This window comes from Pantherophis guttatus, chromosome 10 (assembly GCF_059756535.1).
Source record: "Pantherophis guttatus breed Tessera chromosome 10, ASM5975653v1, whole genome shotgun sequence".
NCBI lineage: Eukaryota > Metazoa > Chordata > Lepidosauria > Squamata > Colubridae > Pantherophis > Pantherophis guttatus.
The window spans coordinates 24,158,212-24,182,771 of record NC_142072.1 but is presented as its reverse complement, the minus strand read 5'-3'; the positions used below and the strand labels follow the sequence as shown (position 1 = coordinate 24,182,771).

The 24,560-nt window shown below is 39.6% G+C and overlaps 1 protein-coding gene across 5 annotated transcripts in view; it reads left to right on the top strand.

Annotated features, from left to right (window-relative positions):
- Positions 1–24,560, top strand: part of RIMS3 (regulating synaptic membrane exocytosis 3) — a 98,336-nt gene that overhangs the window by 39,110 nt on the left and 34,666 nt on the right. For all 5 annotated transcript variants that reach the window (XM_034413360.3, XM_034413361.3, XM_087876804.1 and 2 more), the window contains one exon: positions 4,330–4,594. In XM_034413360.3, coding sequence (XP_034269251.1) covers positions 4,330–4,594 — 265 coding nt within the window. The remainder of the gene's footprint in view (positions 1–4,329; positions 4,595–24,560) is intronic.

The following is a 24,560-nucleotide window of genomic DNA, read 5'->3' as shown; positions in this document are numbered from 1 at the left end:
AATTTATTGCTCCTGCTAGCATTCTCTACTCAGAGAATGAGATAGCCAGTACCTAAATTTAATAAATAATTAAAAAAAAACAATAAAACAACGTAAGTCTTTTTCAGCTAAAGCTTCAAGGGTTACCAGCTGTCAGGCCCCAAGTACCGAGAAAGACATGAAGAGTAACTTCTGAGCTTTTCCTTTATTGTTCCTCACCGATACACAAAATCGTGCCAAACTAAAGCAATCCTTGTTATCACCATAGATGTACTCTGCAAATCATTAGGGAGGAGCCTTCTTAACTGAGTTTCTCCTGACCAAATTAATTAAATTTTGCTGTCTCCTGGTCCTCTGGAATGCAGCCCCTCATTCCACCACATCAGTGAGCCTTTGGAAGTACCACCACCATCACAGCTATTTCCCCCACAGAGTACTGTGTTTCCCCGAAAATAAGACCCTGTCTTATATTTTTTTGAACCCCGAAATAAGCGTTTGGCCTTATTTTCGGGGAGGTCTTATTATTTTGGGGTGCATGGAATAGATGGGGTTCCTCTTGCCATCTTACCTGATTTCCAGCTCTGCTTTTAAATATTTTGGGGGAGAGCTTATTTTCGGGGGGAGGCTTATTTTAGTGCATGCACTCAAAAGCCCGATTGGCCTTATTATCAGGGGATGTCTTATTTTCGGGGAAACGGGGGTAGGACTAATGTTTTTTTTTAATATAATCAACTATGATAACAAGAGATTCTAATCTATACAGTGCAGCTAGATGTGGCTGCAGATACCATTATATTGATAAGGAAGGGGTCAACTCCACCTAGATGACACATGAAAATCATTCAGACATTCATGTAAGCCATGGTTTTAATCCTAGAACATACTTTAATTGTCCAAACATGCCTAGAAAATTGATTCAAACTCAATGTAATTCGTTCTAATCTTGATTGTAGGAAATATGACTTCTGCAATAGCGTAGTAAATGTCTGGAGCACTCTACCTGATCCTGTTGTTAGTCTCTCTAATCCCGATACCTTTTACCTTAAACTGTCTACCGTGCACCTTTCATGTTTCTTAAGAGGTCCGTAAAGGGGGCATCCATAAGCGCACCAGCGTGCCTACCGTCCCTGTCCTACTGCCCAAATTTATATGTACTCATTCGATATGTTTATGGCTATGTTTTGCTTATTTATATCCTTTTATTTGTGCCAATTTTTTTTCATGGGTCCATGTCTATGTTTATACTGTTACTTGTTTCCTTGTACTTGTTGACCAATAAATAATAAATAAATAAATAAATAAATAAATAAATAAATAAATAAATACAGAAAAGCAATTTTGAACAGGTGCAGAAAGCTCTTTCACACTAACAGCAGTTCTCTAGGGTTTTGGTGAGTGTTTCCCAGTCCTAGCAAGAGATACTATCTGGTGTCTTTGGTTTGAAAAGACATGGTCATAATTTGGCTGGTTTTAGTCATACTTGAATTTGTCTGAAGTGAGTGTGCTACATGAATGGAGTTTGGTGTCAAATCATGGGCCTCTCTAGCTGATGTTACCTGTAATTCACTGGGTTCATGGAAAGCTGGATTAAGTTATATATTTGGCTACCTTTTTCTCAGCTCTTGAGGTAGGTCAGGTTGGAAAACAACTCCACAAGACTTTCTAGAACTCTCTAGTAAGACTATTTTAAGGTTGAGACCATTTTTCCTCCCATCCTCTTAATGCCAAGAGAATTAATGAGGAGCCAATTTAAGTTTCTAAAATTCTCTTCCTGTCCCAGACTTAACTCAGGTAAGTAACTTCCAGGAAAGGAGTGCATTCCAAAGAAGCTAGAGACAACTCAGCTCAGATATCTTGAGTGAGAGAAAGAGGATGAAGATAGCTCCTCCCTAATAGTTTAGGAGGTTGGTAATTTGCTTTACTTTGGCAAGATTCTGTCTATAAGCGAGGAACAATAAAGAAATCTGCTTGGAAGAATCACAGTGTGTCTTTCTTGGTTTTGTGGAGGCTGATAACAAGCCTTCCGGGATTAGAGGAACTGATTCTGGAGTACATATTATGACTTCCAGGAAGGTATTCTGCCACCCACCCCTGAGAATCTTTGCATTTCAATTACTTCTTCCCGAAGCAGTGCAGAATATTTACTATTTCTACTCTTGCATCCTAGAAAACCTCTTTTGAACATTAAATATGGTTTAGCTCTCCAGCAGGGCAAGGATTGGCTCTCACTGTATCTGGTGGTGATATTGGTCATCCAATAGTACAAATAGAACACTCTGACATGAACTTTAACTTTAGCAGAGAGGGTTGGCATTTATAAACCATAATTATTTTTAATAAAACAAAAAACAAACAAAATAATTCACCAGCAAAGGCAACCAGGATGTATCTTCAGTAATGGGCATTTTGACCTTTTCTAAAATTCAGGCAATCTCATGTTCTATTTTATCCTTTTGGAACAGAACAGAAAGCAACAGACTTCTTCCTGCCAGACAGAGTCAACTTCTGGGGGAAATAATTGTATTATAAACATTGGGTACCATTTTATTGTGGCGTAATACCATTGTGAAAAAGGGACGCGGTGGCTCAGTGGCTAAGACGCTGAGCTTGTCGATCGAAAGGTCGGCAGTTCAGTGGTTCGAATCCCTACTACCCCGTAATGGGGTGACCTCCTGTTACTCGTCCCAGCTTCTGCCAACCTAGCAGTTTGAAAGCACGTAAAAAATGCAAGTAGAGAAATAGGGACCACCTTTGGTGGGAAGGTAACAGTGTTCCGTGCACCTTTGTCATTTAGTCATGCCGGCCACATGGCCACGGAGACGTCTTCGGACAGCGCTGACTCTTCAGCTTTGAAACGGAGATGAGCACCGCCCCCTAGAGTCTGGAATGACTAGCACATATGTGCGAGGGGAACCTTTACCTTTACCTACCATTGTGATGTGGTGGTACAGGTGTCGAACCAGGAATGGATAGACCAAGATGCAGATCCTCCCTCAACCATGGAAAGTCCCTGGAAAACTTGGCATTAGTCACATAATATTGGGTTGTTGTTGTAAGAGTAAAAAGATGGGAAATTTCCTTTGTTTCCTCCCCTCCCAACATATCTACAAAGCTTCCATGAGGAATAGTCTAGTCTTCTGCTAGATAAAGTCACTTGGATCTCACCTAAATTAGGCTCTGACTGGGCAGGTTCTGTTGAGTTGGTCTTTTCCTGTTGCCTGGAAAGAGTCTTACAAAAGTGGACAGAATCTTCACAACTGTTACTCTGTCTACCTGCTTATTAGATCCATGACCCCCCTGGTTGATTAAGGCTTCCCAGGTGATGATGTGTGGTGCATCCATGATGGCAAATTCATGCCCGAGAGATGAGATGATTCTTTCTACAGTACTCCAAAGGTGGTGGTGGACCCCCTTCCTCAAGAAAGCATTGTGGGGTCTAACAGTTCTGGAGAATTTTCAGTCAGTCTCTGTTCCCCCCTTTTTGGGTATGGTTGTCCAGGTATAGTTCCAGGGAGTTAGCTGGACCTGTGTTGATATGGTTTCAGGTCAGAGCAAAATACCGTATTTTTCGGAGTATAAGACACACTTTTTTCCCTCATAAAAGAGGCTGAAAATTTGGGTGCATCTTATACTCCGAATGTAGCTTTTTTGAAGCTTTTTTTCAGCCCTAATGAGACGCTGGCAATTGAAGTGATCTCCGCTTCCCTGCTTTGCCTGCTCCCTCCGACTCTCAGCTGTGAAGCTTTTTTTCAGCCCTAACCCTTCACTCACTAGCCCTAGCGCTAGTGAGTGAAGCGATCTCCGTGGTTTGCCTGCTTTTCTCATTGCTTCTCTCTCCAAAGATCAGTTGTGCTTTCAAAGCTTTTTTTCAGTCCTAATGAGGTGCTAACGAGGCACTAGTGAGTGAAGCAATCTCCTTGCTTTGCTCCAACTCTCAGCTGTTCTTTAGAAGCTTTTTTTCAGCCCTAACTAGATGCTTAGCTGAGTGAAGCGATCTCCCCGTGCTTTGCCTGCTTTTCTCATGGCTGCTTCCTCTCAGCTGTGCTTAGAAGCTTCCTCTCAGCTGTGCCTTTTATCCCCAAGCAGGAGATAAAAACAAGCAAACTAATGTGCTGAAGCTGACCAGGATGCTAGCCAGATGAATACCTGGTAGGCAGATTTTTTTTTTCCTATTTTCCTCCCCAAAAACTAAGCTGCATTTTATACTTCAGTGCATCTTATACTCCAAAAAATACGGTATATAAAGAGTACTGGTCACATTATTTTTCACCCCAAAACAGTTTGCCTGCCTCTGTTGTTAACAGAAGGACCAACTTCTCCTGCTTCATATCTCCTGGTCTTCTCTTGCAGCTTCACCCAGCTTGTCCGCAGCCAGTGAGGTCCCCTCAGGTGGCCATGCTGAATGGAGAGACGAGCAACTCTGCAGCCAGGAATGTGGTTCGCAGCTCCAGCATCAGTGGAGAAATGTACAACATAGAGAAGAGTAATGGTGGCAATTCCGATTCAGCAAGTCTTTCCTCCACTAAGAAGCGGCGATCCAGCCTGGGGGCCAAGATGGTGGCTATTGTGGGGCTATCACAGTGGAGCAGGAGTACTATGCAGCTCAATCATCCTGGTAAGACACTTCATGATATGACCGAGTCTCCTTTGTGCTGCTCTGCAACTGTCACTTGATCTCTCCGCAGGTCTTTAGGTTGGTTGACCCAAGAACTGGAATCACATGTAAACTCCAGCCATTATGATCTTGGCTTGGCTTTGGCTTTGGCTTTGGCACCAAGTTAATCTGGGATGTCAATTCTGGTACCTCTGAAGATACTGCCACATGAAATGTTCAACTATCGCGTGGTTCCTTTAAGCTTTGGCTTAGAATGTTAGAATAGAATAGAATTTTTTATTGGCCAAGTGTGATTGAACACACAAGGAATTTGTCTTGGTGGATATGCTCTCGGAGTACAGAAAAGAAAAGATATATTTGTCAAGAATCATAAGGTACAACACTTAATGATAGTCATAGTGTACAAATAAACAATCAGGAAACAATATCAATATAAATTGTAAGGATACAAGCAACAAAATTACAGTCATAATGTTGTGTGAGCAAAACCATTGGCATTTTATTATGAAAAGCTAGCAAACTGTGCTCTTCTCAGTAAACTAACATCAACCAAATTAGGACAAGAGGCTGCGTAGACTCATCTTGTGTAAGCTTTTTTCAACATTTCCGCTTTCTACTCATTCCAAATACAAGTTGAATGCACCCCAAGTTTAACAGAATTTTTATTTATTCATTTCTATATTGAACTTTTAAACTTAAATTAAAAAGTTTAAAAGTTCAATATAGAAATGAATAAATAAAAATCCTGTACTTTACCCTGTGATATAAAATAAGAAAGAAAGAAAGAAAAAAAAAAGATGAGCAAGAGAATGCTCGATTCACATCAAAAGGCAATCTCAGAAGGACTCAATAAAAGTAATGGGTTTTGAACACATCTCAATTGTTAATTGATAAGGTACTTATAATCTGTCTCATGTACATCCTGTATCTGTATAAACAATCTTTCTTCTCATCGTTTCCTCCCTTCCCCCCCCCCCGCTTTAAATCCTACATCAATTTAGCCACTTTATACATCTGATCAAATGAGCTGCAGCTCAAGATAGCTTTAACCCATTTAATGAAATTATTTAGCTGGAAAAGGGGCTACCAGACTCCCTGTGATTTATTTTTTTCCCCCGTAGACCAACAAAGTTCTCCTCCTACAAAGCAAACCTATAACCCTAAGCCTAACCCTGCATCATTTTAAAGGTGAATTATTTAAGGGAGAAAAGCTATCTTTCTTTGAAGTAACTCCTCTATTAGAAATGGATTCTACAGGTGAAATGCCAACAAGAGTCAGAAGATATTTGGTTATTAAACTCATTAAGTTCTTAATGGTCTCATCTGTTATTGCTTATGCCCAGTGACTGTATTGTTTGGTTTATGACAGTACAATTATTTTTGGTAATTGAGTCTTAATTACACTCGAGAGCAGACATTTAAATCTAGCTCCCAATACTGGCCATTAAAAATAGTGTCCCATTTGAAAGTGGAGCATGTAAGATAGGCTAACGCAGAATCAACTACAAAAGCCACCAGCAGCACATTGGAGGAGAGAAAAAGATGACTTGAATGGAAAGAGAAATATCTTTACATTTCCCAGGAAGATCACTCCAGAAGCAGGAATACCTTGGCTAGATCAGAGGTGGTATTCAGCCGGTTCTGACCGGTTCTGGCGAACCAGTAGCAGAAATTTTGAGTAGTTCAGAGAACCGGCAAATTCAACCTCTGGCTGGCCTCGCCCCCAATCTATTCACTGTCTCCCAAGTCCCAGCTGATCGAGTCCCAGCTGATTGGCTGGGTCTTCTTTTGTTGCCCAGCACAGGAGAACAGAGCTGGAAAGCAGGTTAGTGGGGTGGGGAGAGAATGGAGATTTTTCAGTATCCTTCCCTTGCCACGCCCACCAAGCCACACCCACCAAGCCATGCCCACAGAACCAGTAGTAAAAAATTTTGAATCCCACCACTGGCCTAGATGATGTAGGAGAGGAACAAGCTGAGCTGGAGACAGAGGTGGGTTTCAGCAGGTTCTGACCAGTTCTGGAGAACCGGTAGTGGAAATTTTGAGTAGTTCAGAGAACTGGTAGTAAAAATTCTGACTGGCCCTGCCCCCATCTATTCTCTGCCTCCCAAGTCCCAGCTGATCGGGAGGAAATGGGGATTTTGTAGTATTCTTCCTCTGGAATGGGGTGGGAATGGAGATTTTATAGTATCTTTCCCCTGCCACGCCCACCAAGCAATGCCACACCCACCAAGCCATACCCACAGAACCGGTAGTAAAAATTTTTGAAACCCACCACTGGCTGGAGGGCGGAATAAATGAATCAATAGTTTGGAGTCACTACTCTCCCACAAAAGACCCAAGTCCAGCCTCCCCATCCTGAATCCCATTGACCCTTATCTAGCACCAATTTGGCTTGACTGTTCGTAGATCCGATTCTTGTATATAGGTAATAAACTTTTAGGGCTTTGAGCTCAACTTCTGTTCCTGGTTCCTTGCGCCTGACAGATATTCTGCAAAACAGCAAACTGCTGATTAGAATGCCTGGATGATGTATTTAGCCTGGTTACCAATTTTACCCATTTTCTGAATTTGTGCAAAATCAACCATAAGCTAACCCAATGTCTGGATGCTTATCCAGCCTAACTTAAAAAAAATATTAATCAAGTTTAAAAGTAACCAGTATTCATTTTCTAAGTGTAGTACCATTGAAGACTCACAGTCATCCAGTGTCTGAAGGTGGAATTGTGGCAACTGGACAATTTTTTGTTGGCTTGAGACGTTTTGCTGCTCATTAAAACAGCTTCATCAATCAATGCAAGTCATTAGGCAGAGAGTCCTTGGAATGGACCAACTCTTGCCATGCCAACCTCAGAGGTTTCCTCCCCAAAATGCCTTGCAGAAGAAACTCCTAAGGTTGGTGTGGCAAGAGTTGGTCCATTCCAATGACTGATTTGCTCTGACTGATGAAGCTTCTTGACAACCTTTGCCTGTCATGATTCAACTTTCAGACAATTGCTAGTACCCATTATTTGCATTGGAGGGATGCCAAACCCATCACGCCAAATATAATAATAATAATAATAAAAAATCACACAATTATTGGAAGAAAGGAGGCAGCCAACATATACAAAGCCTTTGATCTTTAGGCTTGGAAATGAGATGAGACATACTGTATGTTAATGCGACATCGAACGATCTTAGAATTTGTTTGTGTTTGACAAAGTAGACTATAACCTATTACTAGATAAAGTAGAAAAATGTGGGTCAGACAGCATCATCACCAGATGGATTTGTAACTGGCTGACCAACTGCACTCAACGTGTAGTCCTGTGGTGGGTTGCTACCGGTTCGCACCGGTTCACAAGAACCGGTAGTAAAAATTTGTAGTAGTTTGGAGAACCGGTAATAACATTGGCTAGCCACCCCCACCCCCCAAACCAGTTCCCGGCCCGGTCGCCGCTCACTTACCCTGCCCACCTCATCAGAGGCTTTGTTTTTTTACTTTTACTTTTAAAAGCATTTTTTCTACAACCTCTTCGGCCAAAAAAATGCTTTTAAAAGTAAAAAAAAAAAGCCTCTGATGATTGCGCGGCTCAGCTGGGATCATCAGAGGCTTTTAAAAGCATTTTTTCTATAACCTCTTCAACCTCTTAAGGTTGTAGAAAAAATGCTTTTAAAAGTAAAAAAAAAAAATTGGTCATGGCCACCCAGTCACATTACCCCCTACCAAGCCACGCCCACAAAATAAGCCATGCCCACAGAACAGGTAGTAAAAAATTTTAGAACCCACCCCTGGTGTAGTCCTCAATGGAACTGCATCTACATGGAGGGAAGTATGCAGTGGAGTACCCCAAGGCTCTGTTTTAGGCCCAGTGCTCTTCAACATCTTCATCAATGACTTGGATGAGGGGATAGATGGGGAACTCATCAAATTTGCAGATGACACCAAGCTGGCAGGAATAGCCAACACTCCAGAAGATAGGCTCAAGATACAGAAGGATCTTGACAGACTTGAACATTGGGCGCTATCTAACAAAATGAAATGAAACTTTTTGCATGTGGAGTCAAATCCAAATCTTAGGAGCCATGGCTTGGTTGCAGAATCCGAAGGACCAACCTATCACATTCTGCTGCTCTACAACTTGTCTGTCCCTTTTTCAACTGTGTTTGCATGCAATGGTTCTCCTTGGGAAAAAAAAATCCATGCTGCTGTTTTCTATCCAGCAGACACTGAATGTGTTTTTGTCCTTGCTGAGTGGTGAACATCAGGATCAACTGACGCTAGTTGGCACCTTGCTTGGCAAGCCGTTGCTTTCTCCCAGGGCATTTGGAAGAGTCGGAAGGTTAATTGACAGCTCATGTTCCCTCTGCCACCTGCACTTCTCTTGCCAGGAGAGCGATCAAATTATGATCATCCAAGGAAGGGAATCCCATTCCTCTTGTAGCCACCAGAATTTGATAGTTAACCTCCAAGAACAATATTTCTATGGCTGCTTTTATGACTTTAACCGGTTGTAACCTGCCCAAAGTTTTTGTGGCTGGGCAGGCAAAAAACACAAATAAAGTGAATCTCAGAGCAGGAATATGGGTTGTGTGAGTACGCAACTATCCTGAATGATTTACTAGGAGAAACAGAAGGCCTCTTATGCATTACATGATATGATTTGAATGAAGAATTCTGCCATGTTGTTTTGGGTTTGCGGCAAGTTTCTATCGCATTCTTGGGGAGTCTTGGCAATTTGGAACTGGAGATCGTATCTTTGATTTGCTTGGGATGGTGGTTAAGCATCAGAGACATCTCATGAAAAAGATGCCTTGTTAGAAGGAATGGGATAAAAACTAAAGTCTTAATATAATGGTGACATTATGCTTTCTATCTGAGTTCTCTCTCTCTGCCAGCCAGGGATGGTGTTTGCTAACCAACTCTGCATTGGCTTTGAGGATGGATAAGAACGTTATGGTAGCAAACAGAAGTTGTAGCTATGAATTCTTGTGTAGGGAGTACAGATAGACCTCTACTTATGACCAGTTGCTTAGTAACCATTTGAAGTTACAGCCTACCTAAAAAAAGGGAACTGACAACCTGGAACTGAGAAGCCTGAGGGGGAGAAGGGGATAGAATAGGAGATGTTTCTGTGGGGCCAGCCTGAGGGAGAGAAGGGGATTGGAGAGGTTCTATGGGGCCAAGCCTGAGGGAGAGAAAGGAAGAGGAGAGGATCTATGGGGCCAAGCCTGAGGGAGAGAAAGGAAGAGGAGAGGATCTATGGGGCTAGCCTGAGGGAGAGAAGGGGAGAGGAGACAATCTATGGGGCCAGCCTGAGGGAGAGAAGGGGAGAGGAGAGGATCTATGGGACCAACCTGAGGGAGAGAAAGGGAGAGGAGAGGATCTATGCGGCAGCCTGAGGGAGAGAAGGGGAGAGGAGAGGATCTATGGGGCCAGCCTGAGGGAGAGAAGGGGAGAGGAAAGGATCTATGGGGCCAGCCTGAAGGAGAGAAGGGGAGAGGAGAGGATCTATGGGGCCAAGCCTGAGGGAGAGAAAGTGAGAGGAGAGGATCTATAGGGCAGCCTGAGGGAGAGAAGGGGAGAGGAGAGGCCGATGATAACTACTTATTAATTTTCAAACTTTAACTGTCAATTTATCAAGCCCCATCACATAGATTCATAGCGGAGCATGGTATCCAGCTAGTTGTGATCATAAATCGAGGACTACCTATACTTAGTATTATTAATCTACAAAAGAAATCTTTATACAGAACTTCTGAAGGGGTTTGGGAAATGCTTTTTTCAAAACTAAAAATGTTTGTCAGCTGTGGAAGCTTGAGGAAAAATTTATGTGCCCAAGGGGTGTGTGTGAAAACCCTCCTCAGTATGAAGAGACAATTATAATCTTGGTGACTCGCCTTGCATTATTTTGTTCTGGTTCTGGTAGGCATTTTATGGCTCAGCTGCTGTTTGAAAAGAAGTTTATTTGGAGGCCTATTAGCCTCGTGCGTTTGAGATGTTTCGAAAAGGTTGTAATTATGTTCAGAAAAGCTAAGAAAAGAAATAGGGAAAAATCATAAATAGAGAGGTGGGAAATAATAAGAATCCATGCTAATTCAGCTAGATAATAATACTGGAGAAGATTTTGGGATATTAACAAACAATTTTTTTAAAAAAAAAAACCTTTGAACCATTGTGACTGCATGGAAGAGAGAACAGAGAAGGCTGCTATTTTTTTCAGATATAGAGATTCTATTAAAAGTTTTAAAGGGAACATAAAATGTAACAAAAACTTACATAGAATAAAGAAAGAAAAAGAGAGAGAAAAGGAAAAAATACAGAGAGAAAAGATAAAAAGAAAGAGAAAAAAGCTTCCAGTTTCCTTTGTGGCAAATATAAGTATGATTGCAAAGGCATCTTACTGTGTGAATACAAAAAAGCTCACTTTTTCTATTAGGTTTTTTTTTTTTTTTCTAATCATCAAAATCACAAGTTTTGTTTCATCTTGAAAGTCTGGAATGGATATAAAGTAAGATTGGCTCCCAAAATTCCTTTATGTTTTCAGGCCGGAAAAGAATTTCTATAAAAAAAAAACCCAAGAGGCATTTTTAGAACAGAAATGATACCGACACAAACTTGGTCTTCTGATTTATTGACTTTCCCTGAAGGAAAACCTTAACATGGTTGTTAAGTTGCACAAATTCCTGTTGAAAATGAATATGGCGGAGGATATAGGAGATGATTAGGCTGAGCTGAAGGAGGGGTCAAGTATGCCATTAGTCTCGAATCTCTTTGTGCCCACAAGACATCTAAGTCCAGCCCACCTTGAATTCCGTTGACTCTTATCTACCGCCAATTCGCTTTGACTGTTAGTAATTCAGATTCTTGTAGAGAGCATTAGCGTGTAATAAACTTGGAGTCATTTGGGCTGCCTTGATTCCTGATTCGTTGCACCTGACAGATGAATTTGTTACAGATTGTAAGATCAAATGGGGTGGGGGGAATTTGGTTATAGCATAACGCTTGATCAATAGGAGCAGGGGTGGGTTCTAAAAATTTTTTATTACCGGTTCTGTGGGCATGGCTTTATGGTCATGTGACAATTATTTAGGATTTAGCAGAGGTACTGGTCTACCAGGCTTTTAACTGCTTGCAGAGCTGTACCGATCTACCCATTTATTTTTTCAGGCACTGATCTACTCACATATTTTTGCAGGCACCAATCTACTCATTTGTTTTCTTTTAACACTGATCAGCTGTAGGAGGGCCCTTTGAAACCCCGTGGCAAGAGTTTAAACAGTTTTTTTCCCTCTAGCCATCAGCTGGGACTCAGGAGGCAGCAATAGATTGGGGGTGGGGCCAAATAAAAGGTAAGAATAACGCGGGGGTGGGGGGGTGGGGGGTAAGGTGGGGCCAGAACCGGTTCGGTGATGTCATATCGTCACTGCTACCGGCTCAGCGGAACTGGGCGGAACCGGGAGGAACCCACCACTGAATAGGAGTATATGTTGGGTAAAGACTGAAATTTATATTGGAATTATAACTTAAAAGAGAATTTTGAAAAAATGATGCACCACTGGCATTTAGCTCCCAATAAATTGTCAGAGTTGTATGAGGATGTGTCAAATGTATGTTGGAAAGAAAAACAGTCTGAAGGGCGTTTTTATCTGGTGGACCAGGGCAGGGGTGAAATTCAGAAGGTTGGACAGGTTCTATAGAACCGATAGCGGAAATTTTGAGCAGTTCAGAGAACTGGCAAATACCACCTTTGGCTGGTCCCTGAGTGGGGTGGGAATGGAGATTTTGCAATATCCTTCCACCAGGAGTGGGGAGGGAATGGAGATTTTGCAGTATCCTACCCCTGCCACGCCCACCAAGCCACGTCCACCAAGCTACACCACGCCCACCAAGCCATTCTCACAGAACCGGTAGTAAAAAAATTTGAATTTCACCACTGTGGTGGACATATGAGAAAGCTAAGACTCATTGGAATCAGATGTGTATTTTAACTCAGAGAATTCTTAACTGGAATGTACAACTGAAGCAGAGGCTTTTCTTTTAGGTTTGATGAACAAACAGCTTGAAAAATATATAACTTTGTTTTTAATCATGACAAGAGCGTAAGCTGTATGACAGCTGGAAAGACTCACACATATCCACAATGCAAGAATGGATGGTGAAAATTAATGGAGTTTGGGTGGAGGTGGTGAAATTGACTCTTTTGATTAAAGAAAAGACTTTATCCAGCTTTGTTTCTTCTTGCAAACTTCTTTGGAATTGAAATAAATGAATTTTTCACCTTGGGTTTTAATAATTAGACTTGTTTACGATGATAGAAATGCTGTTTGTTATAGTTTATTCTAGTTCAAAGGATTGTTGATTTTTAGATTTCTGTCTGTTCTGCAGAAAGTCAGAAGTTATTTTTTTCTATAACTCCCCCCCCCTTTTTTTTGTTTGCATTCCTTGTTTTGGCTTTTTCCCTACTTCTTCCTTTTTTCCCATTTAATTTGTTTTTCTGTGCCTTTTTCTATTTTATTCTTTTTTAAAAAAACAAAACAAAACTGAAAGGGGTTTCTGGACAGCCATAAATGTGGATATTGTCTTTTCTTTATTCAAGAAAGTCAATTTAGCCATCTTGGCAAGTTCCCTCATCTTCACCAACCATTCCTGTATTGTGGGTTGTGTTGAACTTTTCCACTTTTGAACATATTGTAATCTTGTTGCGGTTGTCATATATAAATACAGAATTTTATTTGTCCATTAATCCCAAAAGAAAAATATCTGGTTTTGTTCATCCTCAAAAGGATTATAATTAGGACCTAATCATCCATCTGGTCCAGCCGCCTTTCCTGCTTATTCTTTTTAATAGCTTTTGAAATTTCTCATTATAGTTCATCATTTGTCTTTGTACCTCTGTAATCCTTGGTAGGTTTTGTTTTCTGAGATATTCCTCTCTTTTCCCACCCCCACCCCGCCACTGAAATATCATGCCCTCTGTATAAATTAGACTAATATTGATAAAATATTTTTGTATACCCACATTAGCTGTTAGTTTACTATTTCCCTCTGGTAATTTCAATAAGATTTTCTTTTTGTAATTTATAAGTTGACCATTGAAATGGTTTATTAGCAAATTCAAAACCAATTTGTTTCACATAATTCAATTTAGTTCTCATTTTTCTTTTTTTTTCAACATGGATAGCTGTTGCTGTAAAACCTTAGTTTATTGAGAATACTTGTGTTCCCTGAGAAGCCTTTAATTCTTCTTTTCTTTTACTCTCAGCCAAGAACTATCTGATGTATATTTTTCAGGTCTCTTTTCTGCAGCTAGTGCTTTTTACAACAGACATTTATTATTGTAGGGGGTGCCATAGCAAGTGGCACCCCCTACAATAACTGAAAAAGCTAGAGGAGACTGCTAAAGAAAACATCAGAAAATCCAGGACTTTACACTAGACTAGAGAGAAGAATTGGGGGAAAAAAAAGAGAGAAATGCAGAAGTACAATGGTAAACCAGTTCCATACTATAGAGGAACACTAGAACTGTTAGAGGAATTGTTAAGACATAATAAAAGTGAAATGAAAATTATAATAATACAAATTATATTAAAGTGATAAATATTTTTTAATTTTTATAATTAGAGATGTTAAGTATTGTAGTGCCAATAAGAGACAAGAAACATAGGTCATACATTGAATGACATAAACAAGTAGTTGGCACAGCGTACAGGATGTGGGCTAGAGAGTCTACTAAATCCAAATAGGAAATTGCACAGAAGGTTGTGGAAAATAGGTGGGCTAAGATCAGTGGTGGGATTCAGCCAGTTCGCACCACTTCGGGAGAATCCGAACTTTCTGAGCAGTTTGGTGAACTGGTTGTTGGAAGAAATCATTAGGGCAGAGAACTGGTTGTTAAATTATTTGAATCCCACCACTGGCTAAGATCCTAGACGGACAGGTGGGTACTAGCCAATCAACCAGACATCATAGTAGTAGATAAAGACCAGAAGACAGCAGTGGTAATAGCTGTAGCAGAGCCCATCAAAAGCAATATCAGGAAGAAGATGTATGAGAACCTGGAGAAGGACCAGGGCCTGAAGGAGGAACTGGAGCCGATGTGGAAGGTCAAGGCCAAAGTGGTCCTAGTGGTGGTAGGAGCATTTGAAGCTGTGACTCCTAAGCTATGGTAGGAGGGGGCCCCCACAGATCCCTGGAAGGACATCTGAGCTTTCTGTCCAGAAGAGTGCAGTGCTAGGAACAGCTAAGATACTGTGCAGAAGCCTCAAATTTCCAAGCCTCTAGTAGAGTAGAGATCCCCAACTCCCAATCCGTCGCATGCCAGAAACCAGGCCATGCAAACAAGTGGGATGCAGGCAGTATGTGAAATCATACCCTGTTTGGTCTGTGGAAAAACCTTTCTCCACAGAACCAGTCCCTGGTGCCCAAAAGTAGAGGACCTGAGATCAAGGAAGACACAGAATACCTATAAGGGTAAGAAAGATTTTTTTCCCCCTGAATGATCAAAACATTCTTCTTTTTTTATTTTATCTTGGTTGTATTTACAATAATCAGAGGTTCTGGCTGCTACAACAATTTCCAAGCTCCAGATAAAGGCTGAAGTAAAGATAACTCTCCCCAAAGTTCTTGAATGAGTTTGTAGCAGAAGTGACACTGAAATAGGTGTGTGTGTGTGTGTGTGTGTGTGTGTGTGTTTGGTTTTTTTTTTTTTTTTTGCTTTAATTTATATGCCGCCCTTCTCTGGAGACTCAGGGAGGCTTACAATGCGTTAAGCAATAGCCTTCATACTTTTGTATATTTTATACAAAGTCAGCTTATTGCCCCCACAATCTGGGTCCTCATTTCACCTACCTTTGAAAGGATGGAAGGCTGAGTCAACCTTGAGCCTGGTGAGATTTGAACTTGCAGTAATTGCAAGCAGCAGATGTTAAATACAGTGCTTTTGTCCACTGTACTACAGGCTCTTAAATTGTTGTATTATGCCTGACAAAATCCCAACCATCACCTGCTTAACATAGGATGAGGCAGTTAGGGAATCTTTCTCCCCCCTCCCAATTGGAGTGGAGGTAAAATTAAGGAGAAAATCCACAATGCCTTGAAGAGGCTGGGACGGAGGCCTGTTCATCTGGGTTTTCCAGCATAAAACTATAATGACTATCATTAAGTGTTGTACCTTATGATTCTTGACGAACGTACCTTTTATTTTATGTACACCGAGAGCTTATGCACCGAAGACAAATTCCTTGTGTGTCCAATCACACTTGGCCAATAAAATTCTATTCTGTTCTGTTCTGTTCTGTTCTGTTCTGTTCTGTTCTGTTCTGTTCTATATAAAAGTACAATGAGCTGCAGGGTAGTAGTAGTGAAAACACACATATCACAAATATGGAACATCTTGAGAGGTCTCATTTTGCAGAGTTTCTTTAGGATTTTGTCTTGGTCATGGAGGAATTTAGAGTGTTTTACTTTGCTTAAGTACTTTCAAATCAGTTTTGATTTTCGGACTTCCGGCGGCGATCCCAGCGCGTTAGGGACGAAAGGGGCGATGCTCCGCTCCTGAGTTCCTAACAATCCCGCATCTGGAGCCGAAACAGGCGTTATTGATCTCGTAGTGATCAATAGCTTAAAGGGGAACATCTTAGGACCTCAGAGGAGATCGCAACTTCTCTGAAGGTACAAGATTAAGCCCTTAATCCAGAGTGAGGAAAAACCAGCCTTACGGGACTGGCCAGAGGCGCTGATAACTGTATAAGAGGGAAGCGAAGATTGAAAACTATAAGAGGTCATCAACAGAAGACTATTATCTAGAAAAACCCAAAAAACTACCTGATAATAAGAAGCAGCGCTGGTGGAAGAGAAACCCGAAAAAAGAAAGAGGATAAGCGGCGACGGAAGATAGATCGGAATGGAGCCATTTTGAAAGCAAAGTGACAGCGCAAAAATCTGAACAGCTGAGTGTACAGTGAGAGCGGAAGAACGGAAGAAGGTAATTCCTATGAACACTGCAATGAGAATAGTGAATAATTTAAAAAGATTTTGATATTATTATTGGACTTTATGAGTGTGGACTGGATTGAGCGGAGAGAGTTGGACAAATAAGAACAGAACGTGCAGCACTGGAGCGAGCGGAGAGAGCGTGTGCAGTGTGGAGTGCCGGAGATCGGAGGAGAGGAGAGGAACCTGGACGGATTTCTACAAATTGTATTGGATTTAACTGATGTGGAGTGGCCAGAGTGGATTTATAAATTGATCGTATTGGATTTTACTGATGTGGAGTGGCCAGAGTGGATTGAATTAGATAATTCGAAGAAGAAAAAGTCTGTGGGAGAGTGCGGAGAGTTGGGACAAACCCCGGTAAAATTGATTGGAGTGGATTTATACAAACTATCTTTTAGTGATACTTCTTGCGAAGATTAGGATACAAAACTGATACAAAGTGTGAGGGACTTTGATTATTTGACTACTAGAGACTGAACTGTTTGGATTGAACAATTTAAATATTGACTAATACTTGGTGAACCAGATGATAAGGACTTAAATAGAGGATACAACATTATACTCTGGGGATCGGATGTGGATTCTAACAACAGGAATACAGAGGACTATAGATTAAATTGGATCGTGGAATAATTAAAGTGAATAGGGTGACTCAGACCTTTGGAACCGTATTTGGTTGGAAGAAAGATAAGTTTACATAACACCAAGAAAGATAAAAGATTATAATTAATGGACAATATATATATGCTTGGCTTGATTTAAGTTTATTCTACTATATAATATAAGATACTAGACCCGGAAAATAACCTTTAATAACTTATTAGTTTTTTTCTTAAGTAGTTTGTCTAATTTGTTTATTTGAAATTAATTAAACATTTATAGCATATTATCTTCAATTATATTTAATTAATTTATTCATATACAGTAAATGATTTTAAATAATTAGATAGAACTATAATAATTAAATTGATATTGATACTATTTTAGAACTATTAGAATAAAATACATTTTATTTTGTAAGTAATTGAAGAATAAGGTAACTAATGAATTGTTAGAAGCTTACTTTTTCCCCGTTGTTTCCCCCTTCTCTTGCTTCCCCCCCCGCCTTCCTTTTTGCTGTTTTCCCAATATCGTATTATTAACCAGAAATACTCTGAAAAAACCTTGTAAAAATAATCCTGCATCTAGGTTATAAACATTAGACCTGAGAATTTTATGAAATTGTGGGCAAAAATAATAAGCATAATAGATATGGCAACCTCAAACATACCAACTACTATTAAATCAACCAAGAAAATACCCCCAACCCAAACACTATTGGTGGCTTCCCCGGTCCAGCAGAAGACAGGGGAAACAACAGATAAAGAAAAGACCAACATAGGTATTCAAAACATCCAAGCTGCCCTTGCAATGATTCAGGAGGGAATGAAAAGGATGGAAGATAAGATGACCCTGAATCATGATGAAACCAAAAAGAACCATGAACAAATGCGATTGGATGTAGGGGAAATTAAAGATGAGATTAGAAATAGAGATGAAAAAATAGAGAAAATTCAACAAAATATAACCGAAAACGAACAGAGAATCCATAAAGTTGAGGAAAAGGTGGAAGTCACAGCTACCAGGTTGGAACAGATGGAGAACCAACAAGCAACAAGAAGTCGAGACACAGAAGATGCACTGACATTTCTCGAAATGGAAAAGGCATCTTTCTACTTAAGATTTCAAAATATAGAAGAACAGAGAGAGGAAGACTTGGGTGAAATTATGGTTGGAATTTTGGCAGAGGCGACACATAAGGATAAGGATGAAATAAGAGGTGGTATCGACGAAATTTACAGGGCCTTCACAAACTATGCCAGAAGAAACAAACTCCCTAAAGAAGTACACATCAGATTTACAAAAAAAACAATGAAAGAAGAAATATACCGAAAGATGAGAGAGGAGACAGTCATGTACAAAGGGAGGGAAGTTCTAACGCTAAAACAAGTACCGAGAAGGGCCAGGGATAGGAGAAGAGAATATAACTTCTTAACCCGACAGTTAAATAAACTCAAGATTAAATTTAGATGGCTTATACCAGAAGGAGTACTTATTTCTTGGGAAGGAAGAAAATTTCGAATCGACACCATAGAAAAAGCCCAGGACTTCGCAGACCAACATTTAGGATATGAAGGAGAACAGGAGAGCAGAGGAGGCAGAGAAGATTCAAACCCCAGTGACCAAGAAGAGCAACCAACAAATAAGGAGGACAAGGAACGGAAGAAGGGAAAGCTGGGGAAGGAGGAAATGACGGGGATCACACAAAGAGTCACAAGAAACACATCAAAACTCAAAACAACAGACAAATAAACAACACCAGGAATGGAAGAAGAATTAAAACTCATCTCTATAAATATAAATGGTCTAAATTCACCAAGCAAAAGACATCAGATATTCACTAAACTGCAAAAATTAGGAGCAGATATAATCACCCTACAAGAGGTACACATAAAAAAACAACAGAAAAAATTACTCGAAAATAAAAAATTAGGAGTAATGTACACATCCTTAGGCGACTGTAAAAAAAGGGGAGTGGTAATATATGTTAGAGACCATATAAGAACAAAGCCGATATATGTGGACAAAGAGGGTCGAGTCTTAATAATAGAAGTAAAACTGGAAACAAAAATAATACTGTTAGTAGCCATCTACGCCCCAAATGGAAACCAAATAGACTTTTATAAAAAATTACAAGATAAATTAAAAGAGCTGGATTATGAAAATATCTGCATTGTCGGAGATTTTAATGCAATTGTCAACACACGAGAAGACTACTATAGTAACAGGAAGAACAAAATCAAAAGGAAGACACTGCCACAAACATTCAAGAACTTGGTACAAGAAATGAGTCTACATGATACTTGGCGAGAGTTAAATACTACAACCAAACAGTATACATACTTTTCTGGCCCACATCAATCGTGGTCAAGATTGGATATGGCCTGGATGACACCCCAACTAAGTAGAGAAACACACGACGTAGAAATTATGCCTAACATGTGGGCTGACCACAACCCCATCAAAATAATTTGGAAAGGCTCCCGAAAACAAAAAAGATGGAAAATGGACACAAGCATTATAAAGGAAAAAGAATATCTACAAATGATGGAAAAAGAGATTAAGATATTTTTCCAAATTAACACAAAGGACCAAACGTCGTTACAAAATCTATGGGACACGACGAAAGCATATATTAGGGGCCTAACCATTGCATACGTGGCAAAGAGAAAAAAAGAGAAACAAAGAATCAGGAATGACTTATTGGAAGAAATCAAGATAGAAGAAACTAAATTACAACAGCACCCTAATAATAAGATAGCACAGCAAAAACTTAATTTGGCTAAACACAAATTGAATTTGACTACAAAAGCTGATTTGGCACAAAAAATAAAAATGGCAAAACAGACCAACTTTGAACACGCAAATAAAACTGGACGCTGGTTAGCCCATAAATTAAAAAAGCAAACAGACAAAAGAATTATACACCAACTCCAGGACGAATCAGGAACTTTATTCCATACACACGTAGATAAGAAAAACATAGCCAAAACATTCTTTCAGAATCTCTATCGGCAGGAAGATGTCCCGGAAGACCAAATTCGAAAATATCTTAGTAAAGTGAATATTACACAATTTGAAGAAGAACATAGAGAGACCCTGAACCGTCCCATAACAATGACTGAATTGACTGAAGCTCGTAAAAAACAAAAGAACAATAAAACTCCAGGACCAGATGGAATTCCTACTGAATTTTATAAACACTCCCAACAAGAAATAGACGAAATATTGCTACAAGTCTTCAACGCAGCATTATTGACAGCTGAAATCCCAAAATCATGGACAGAAACCATTATTACGTTAATACACAAAGAAGATTTAGACCGGACCCAAGTTAGGAATTACAGACCCATTTCATTACTCAATGTAGATTACAAACTATTCATGTCAATATTAGCGCAGAGACTTAAAACAATAATTCATAAATACATACATACAGACCAAAACGGCTTCATACCCAGGAGGCAGATTAAAAATAATTTGAGAACGATCATAGATATACTGGAATACTACGATAAGAAAATAGATAAGGAAATAGCTTTAATATCTCTCGACGCCCAGAAGGCCTTTGATAATTTAAATTGGTCCTTTCTTATATCACAACTTGAATTAATGAATTGCGGAGAGAAATTCCTTAAATTGATAAGAAAGATTTACTCCTGTCAAACAGCCAAAATTGCAATAAATGGTGACATGACACAAACTTTTGACATTCAGAAAGGCGTACGACAAGGTTGCCCCATGTCACCTCTATTATTTATAATCGCACTGGAAGTTTTACTAACGGAAATCAGGAAGGAAGAAGACGTAGAAGGCCTTAAGATTCGGGGAGAGGAGTATAAATTACTTGCCTTTGCAGACGATGTGATCTTCATATTGGAAAACCCAATACGATCTGGAACCAGGTTGATGACAATGATAGAGGAATACGGGGAAGTTGCGGGCCTCAAAATAAACAAGCAGAAGACGAAAGTATTGATGAAGAATATGACCCAAACACAACAGTTGAAATTAGAACAAGAATTAGGACTTCAAATAGTAAAGAAAATAAAATATCTAGGTATTTGGCTGACAGCAAAAGCAACTACAATTAAAGAAGATAATTATACCAAATTGTTAAAACAAATCAAAAAAGACTTAGAAATTTGGAGTAGATTACAACTCTCATTGATGGGCAGAATTGCCTCAATAAAAATGAATATATTACCAAGAGTACTATATTTATATCAAGTGATACCAATACACCCCGGAAGAGATTTCTTTAAAAACCTCAACAAAACAACAATGAACTACATATGGCAGGGAAAGAAGGCCAGAATTAAAATCAAAGCCCTACAGGATTTACGGGACAAAGGAGGTCTAGCAACACCAGATTGGGAACTCTACTATAAGGCATCAGGATTGACCTGGATTAAAGAATGGATGGAACTCGACAACAAAAGAACTTTATATTTAGAAGGCTTTGACTTAATAAGAGGATGGCACGCTTTCCTATGGGACGGATCGGATAAAAGACACATGTACTTCCAATGTCATATAATTCGAGCTTCATTATTCAAGATCTGGCAGGATATTAAGAGAACTCACTATACTAAAATACCAAAATGGTGGTCCCCGATGGAAGCATTGATATACCCGAACACTCTTGAAATAGGAAAAATGATGAGGTACCAAGACTTACTGAATCATGAAGGCGAACTCATTTCAAGACAGCAACTCCAAAACTCCGGCATAAATATCGATTGGTGGCCCTATACTCAAATACACTCAAGACACATAGCAGACAAAAAGCAATATGGAATCTCGAATAATTTGAATGAATTAGATAAGATTTTACAAGGCCCAGAACAAAAAATGATAACCAAATTATATAACTACTTACTTAGATATAAATTACTGGAAGAAACAGTAAAAGAAAATATGATAAGATGGGCCAGGGACATAGGGCACAACATCCAACTGGCAAACTGGGAGAAATTGTGGAAACAGAACATCAAAATGACAAGAGCCATACCCTACAAAGAAAACCTCATAAAAATGTTTTACAGATGGCACCTAACACCAGCCAGATTAGCCAAAATATATCCAAACACCTCCCCACGCTGTTGGAAGTGCAAAACAAAAAAGGGGACATACTACCATGCCTGGTGGAAATGCACAAAGGCCCAACAATACTGGAAGGACACAAAGGAAATTATTGAAGAAATAATAAACCAACAAGTAGAAAACACTCCAGAATTTTTTTTATTTGGAATGATAACAACACAACACAACAAAGAGACAAAATACCTCATCATACACATCTTGACAGCAGCACGGTTACTGTTTGCGCAAAATTGGAAATCAGATCAACTCCCAACCAAAGACAAACTAATCTCAAAGATAACAGAATGTGCCGAAATGGATAGACTGACACTAGAACTCCAAGATAAAGAAGAAAGTGAATTCTATCTTGTATGGCACCAGTGGTATCAATGGCTAGAAAAGAAAATCAGTACAAATATAGATGAAAGAAAATAGGGTAGAAAAAATAAAACCGGAAATAAATAAATTAAGAGGAGATGCAAGATTATTTCCAATCTAAAACATCCAAATTGACAAAGTATTACTTATATATTAACTTATAAAGCAATATATATTCTGATGATGATCAAAACATATATGTAAAGTTTGGTGTGGGTAGGTTGGTGGTGGGAACTTGTTTGTCTTTGTAATGTCTTTGTAGTTTTTGTATTGTCTTTATATCTCTGTTTAAAACTCAATAAAAAAAAACAAAAAAAAACAAATCAGTTTTGATTTTCAGCAACCACCTGGGCTGGTCCCTGCAGTTTTCTGGTGACAATATTTTCAGAAGTGGTTTGGTTTTGCTTTCTTCTTAAGGCTGAGAGAGCCCAAAGTCACCCAGCCGGCTTCATGTGTCAGGTGGGACTAGTTCCTGCATTTCTAGCCCAATGCCCCATTCTCAAATTAAGTATTAGTCAAGTATTTCCAATGACACCTCTGAATAGTTGAATCCTATACTATACAGGTAGTCCTCGACTTACATTGGTTCATTTAGTGATGGTCCAAAGTTACAGCAGCACTGAAAAAAAGTTACTCGTGACCATTTTTCACACTTCTGACTGTTGTAGCATCCCCATAGTCCCATGATCAAAATTCGGATGCCTGGCAACTAACTCATATTTATGACGGTTGCAGTGTCCCAGGGTCCTATGATCCCCTTTTTGCAACCTTCTTGCAAGCAAAGTCAATGAGGAGGCCAGTTTCATTTAACAACCATGTTACTAACTTAACAACTGCCGTGATTCAGTTAACAACAGTGGCACGAAAAGTCATAACATGGGGCAAAGCTCACTTAACAAATGTTTCCCTTAGCAACAAAAATTTTGGGCTCGTAAGTCAAGAACTATCTGTACTAAATATGCTTGGGACTCAATGGAACTCTTCTGATCCCTTAATTGTGTCAATTGATCCATTTTAATATTCTCATGACACGTCTCCACTTGAGTCAGTTAAGGATGTCTGGGGAAAGGGCCAGACTCTCTCAGAAACCTTGCCAAACAGGTAATGTTCATACAACACAGTCAACTTGGTGATTGATTGATTGAATGAATGAATGAGTAGATTGAATCAGTCCAATTTCTTGTTCATAATGAGCTGATAATCCAATATTAATAGTTGCCAAGTTTGGCATGCTAAAGTATTCTCAGTGTACAGCAGTCCTTGAGGTTACTCTACCTTAATACAGTATCAGGGTGAAGAATCCAAGGCCTTCGGCCTGGTAAGGCCCCCCAGACACTTCACTGCAGCCTCTATTCATTTTCCCATTATGTGCCTTTTAGCAAACGGCTAAACCTCAGCAGAATGCTTTCCCACCTTCTAATATCTCATTTTAATTTTCAGTTGAAGATGGATTAATTCACGGTTCCCTTATAGCTCTCCAGCTCCAATTTGGTGACTTCAGAGAAACCCCAAATCGCATTGCTAAAACTCAGTAGCCAAATTACCGATTTTCAGCTGCCCAGCTCAGCAATCTGTTTTGGGGAGAGGAGGCGTACAAGGTCCCAAATTAGTGGCAATAATATATTTTGTGGCAATGTCTGTTAGAATTCAGTTGGAAGAACGAGAATGGAGAAGGATTTGGGTTCAAGCAATATCGAAAAGAACTGTTGTAATGAATACAGAAGATCTTAATTAGCAATAGCACTTAGTTTTATATACCATCTCATAGCTCCTTACAGCACTCTCTGGGCAGTTTACAGTGTCAGCATATTGCCCCCAACAATCTGGGTCCTCATTTTACCAACCTGAGAAGGATGGAAGGCTGAGTCAACCTTGAGCCAATCAAGACAAACTCCAGGCTGTGGGCAGAGTTAGCTTGCAAAA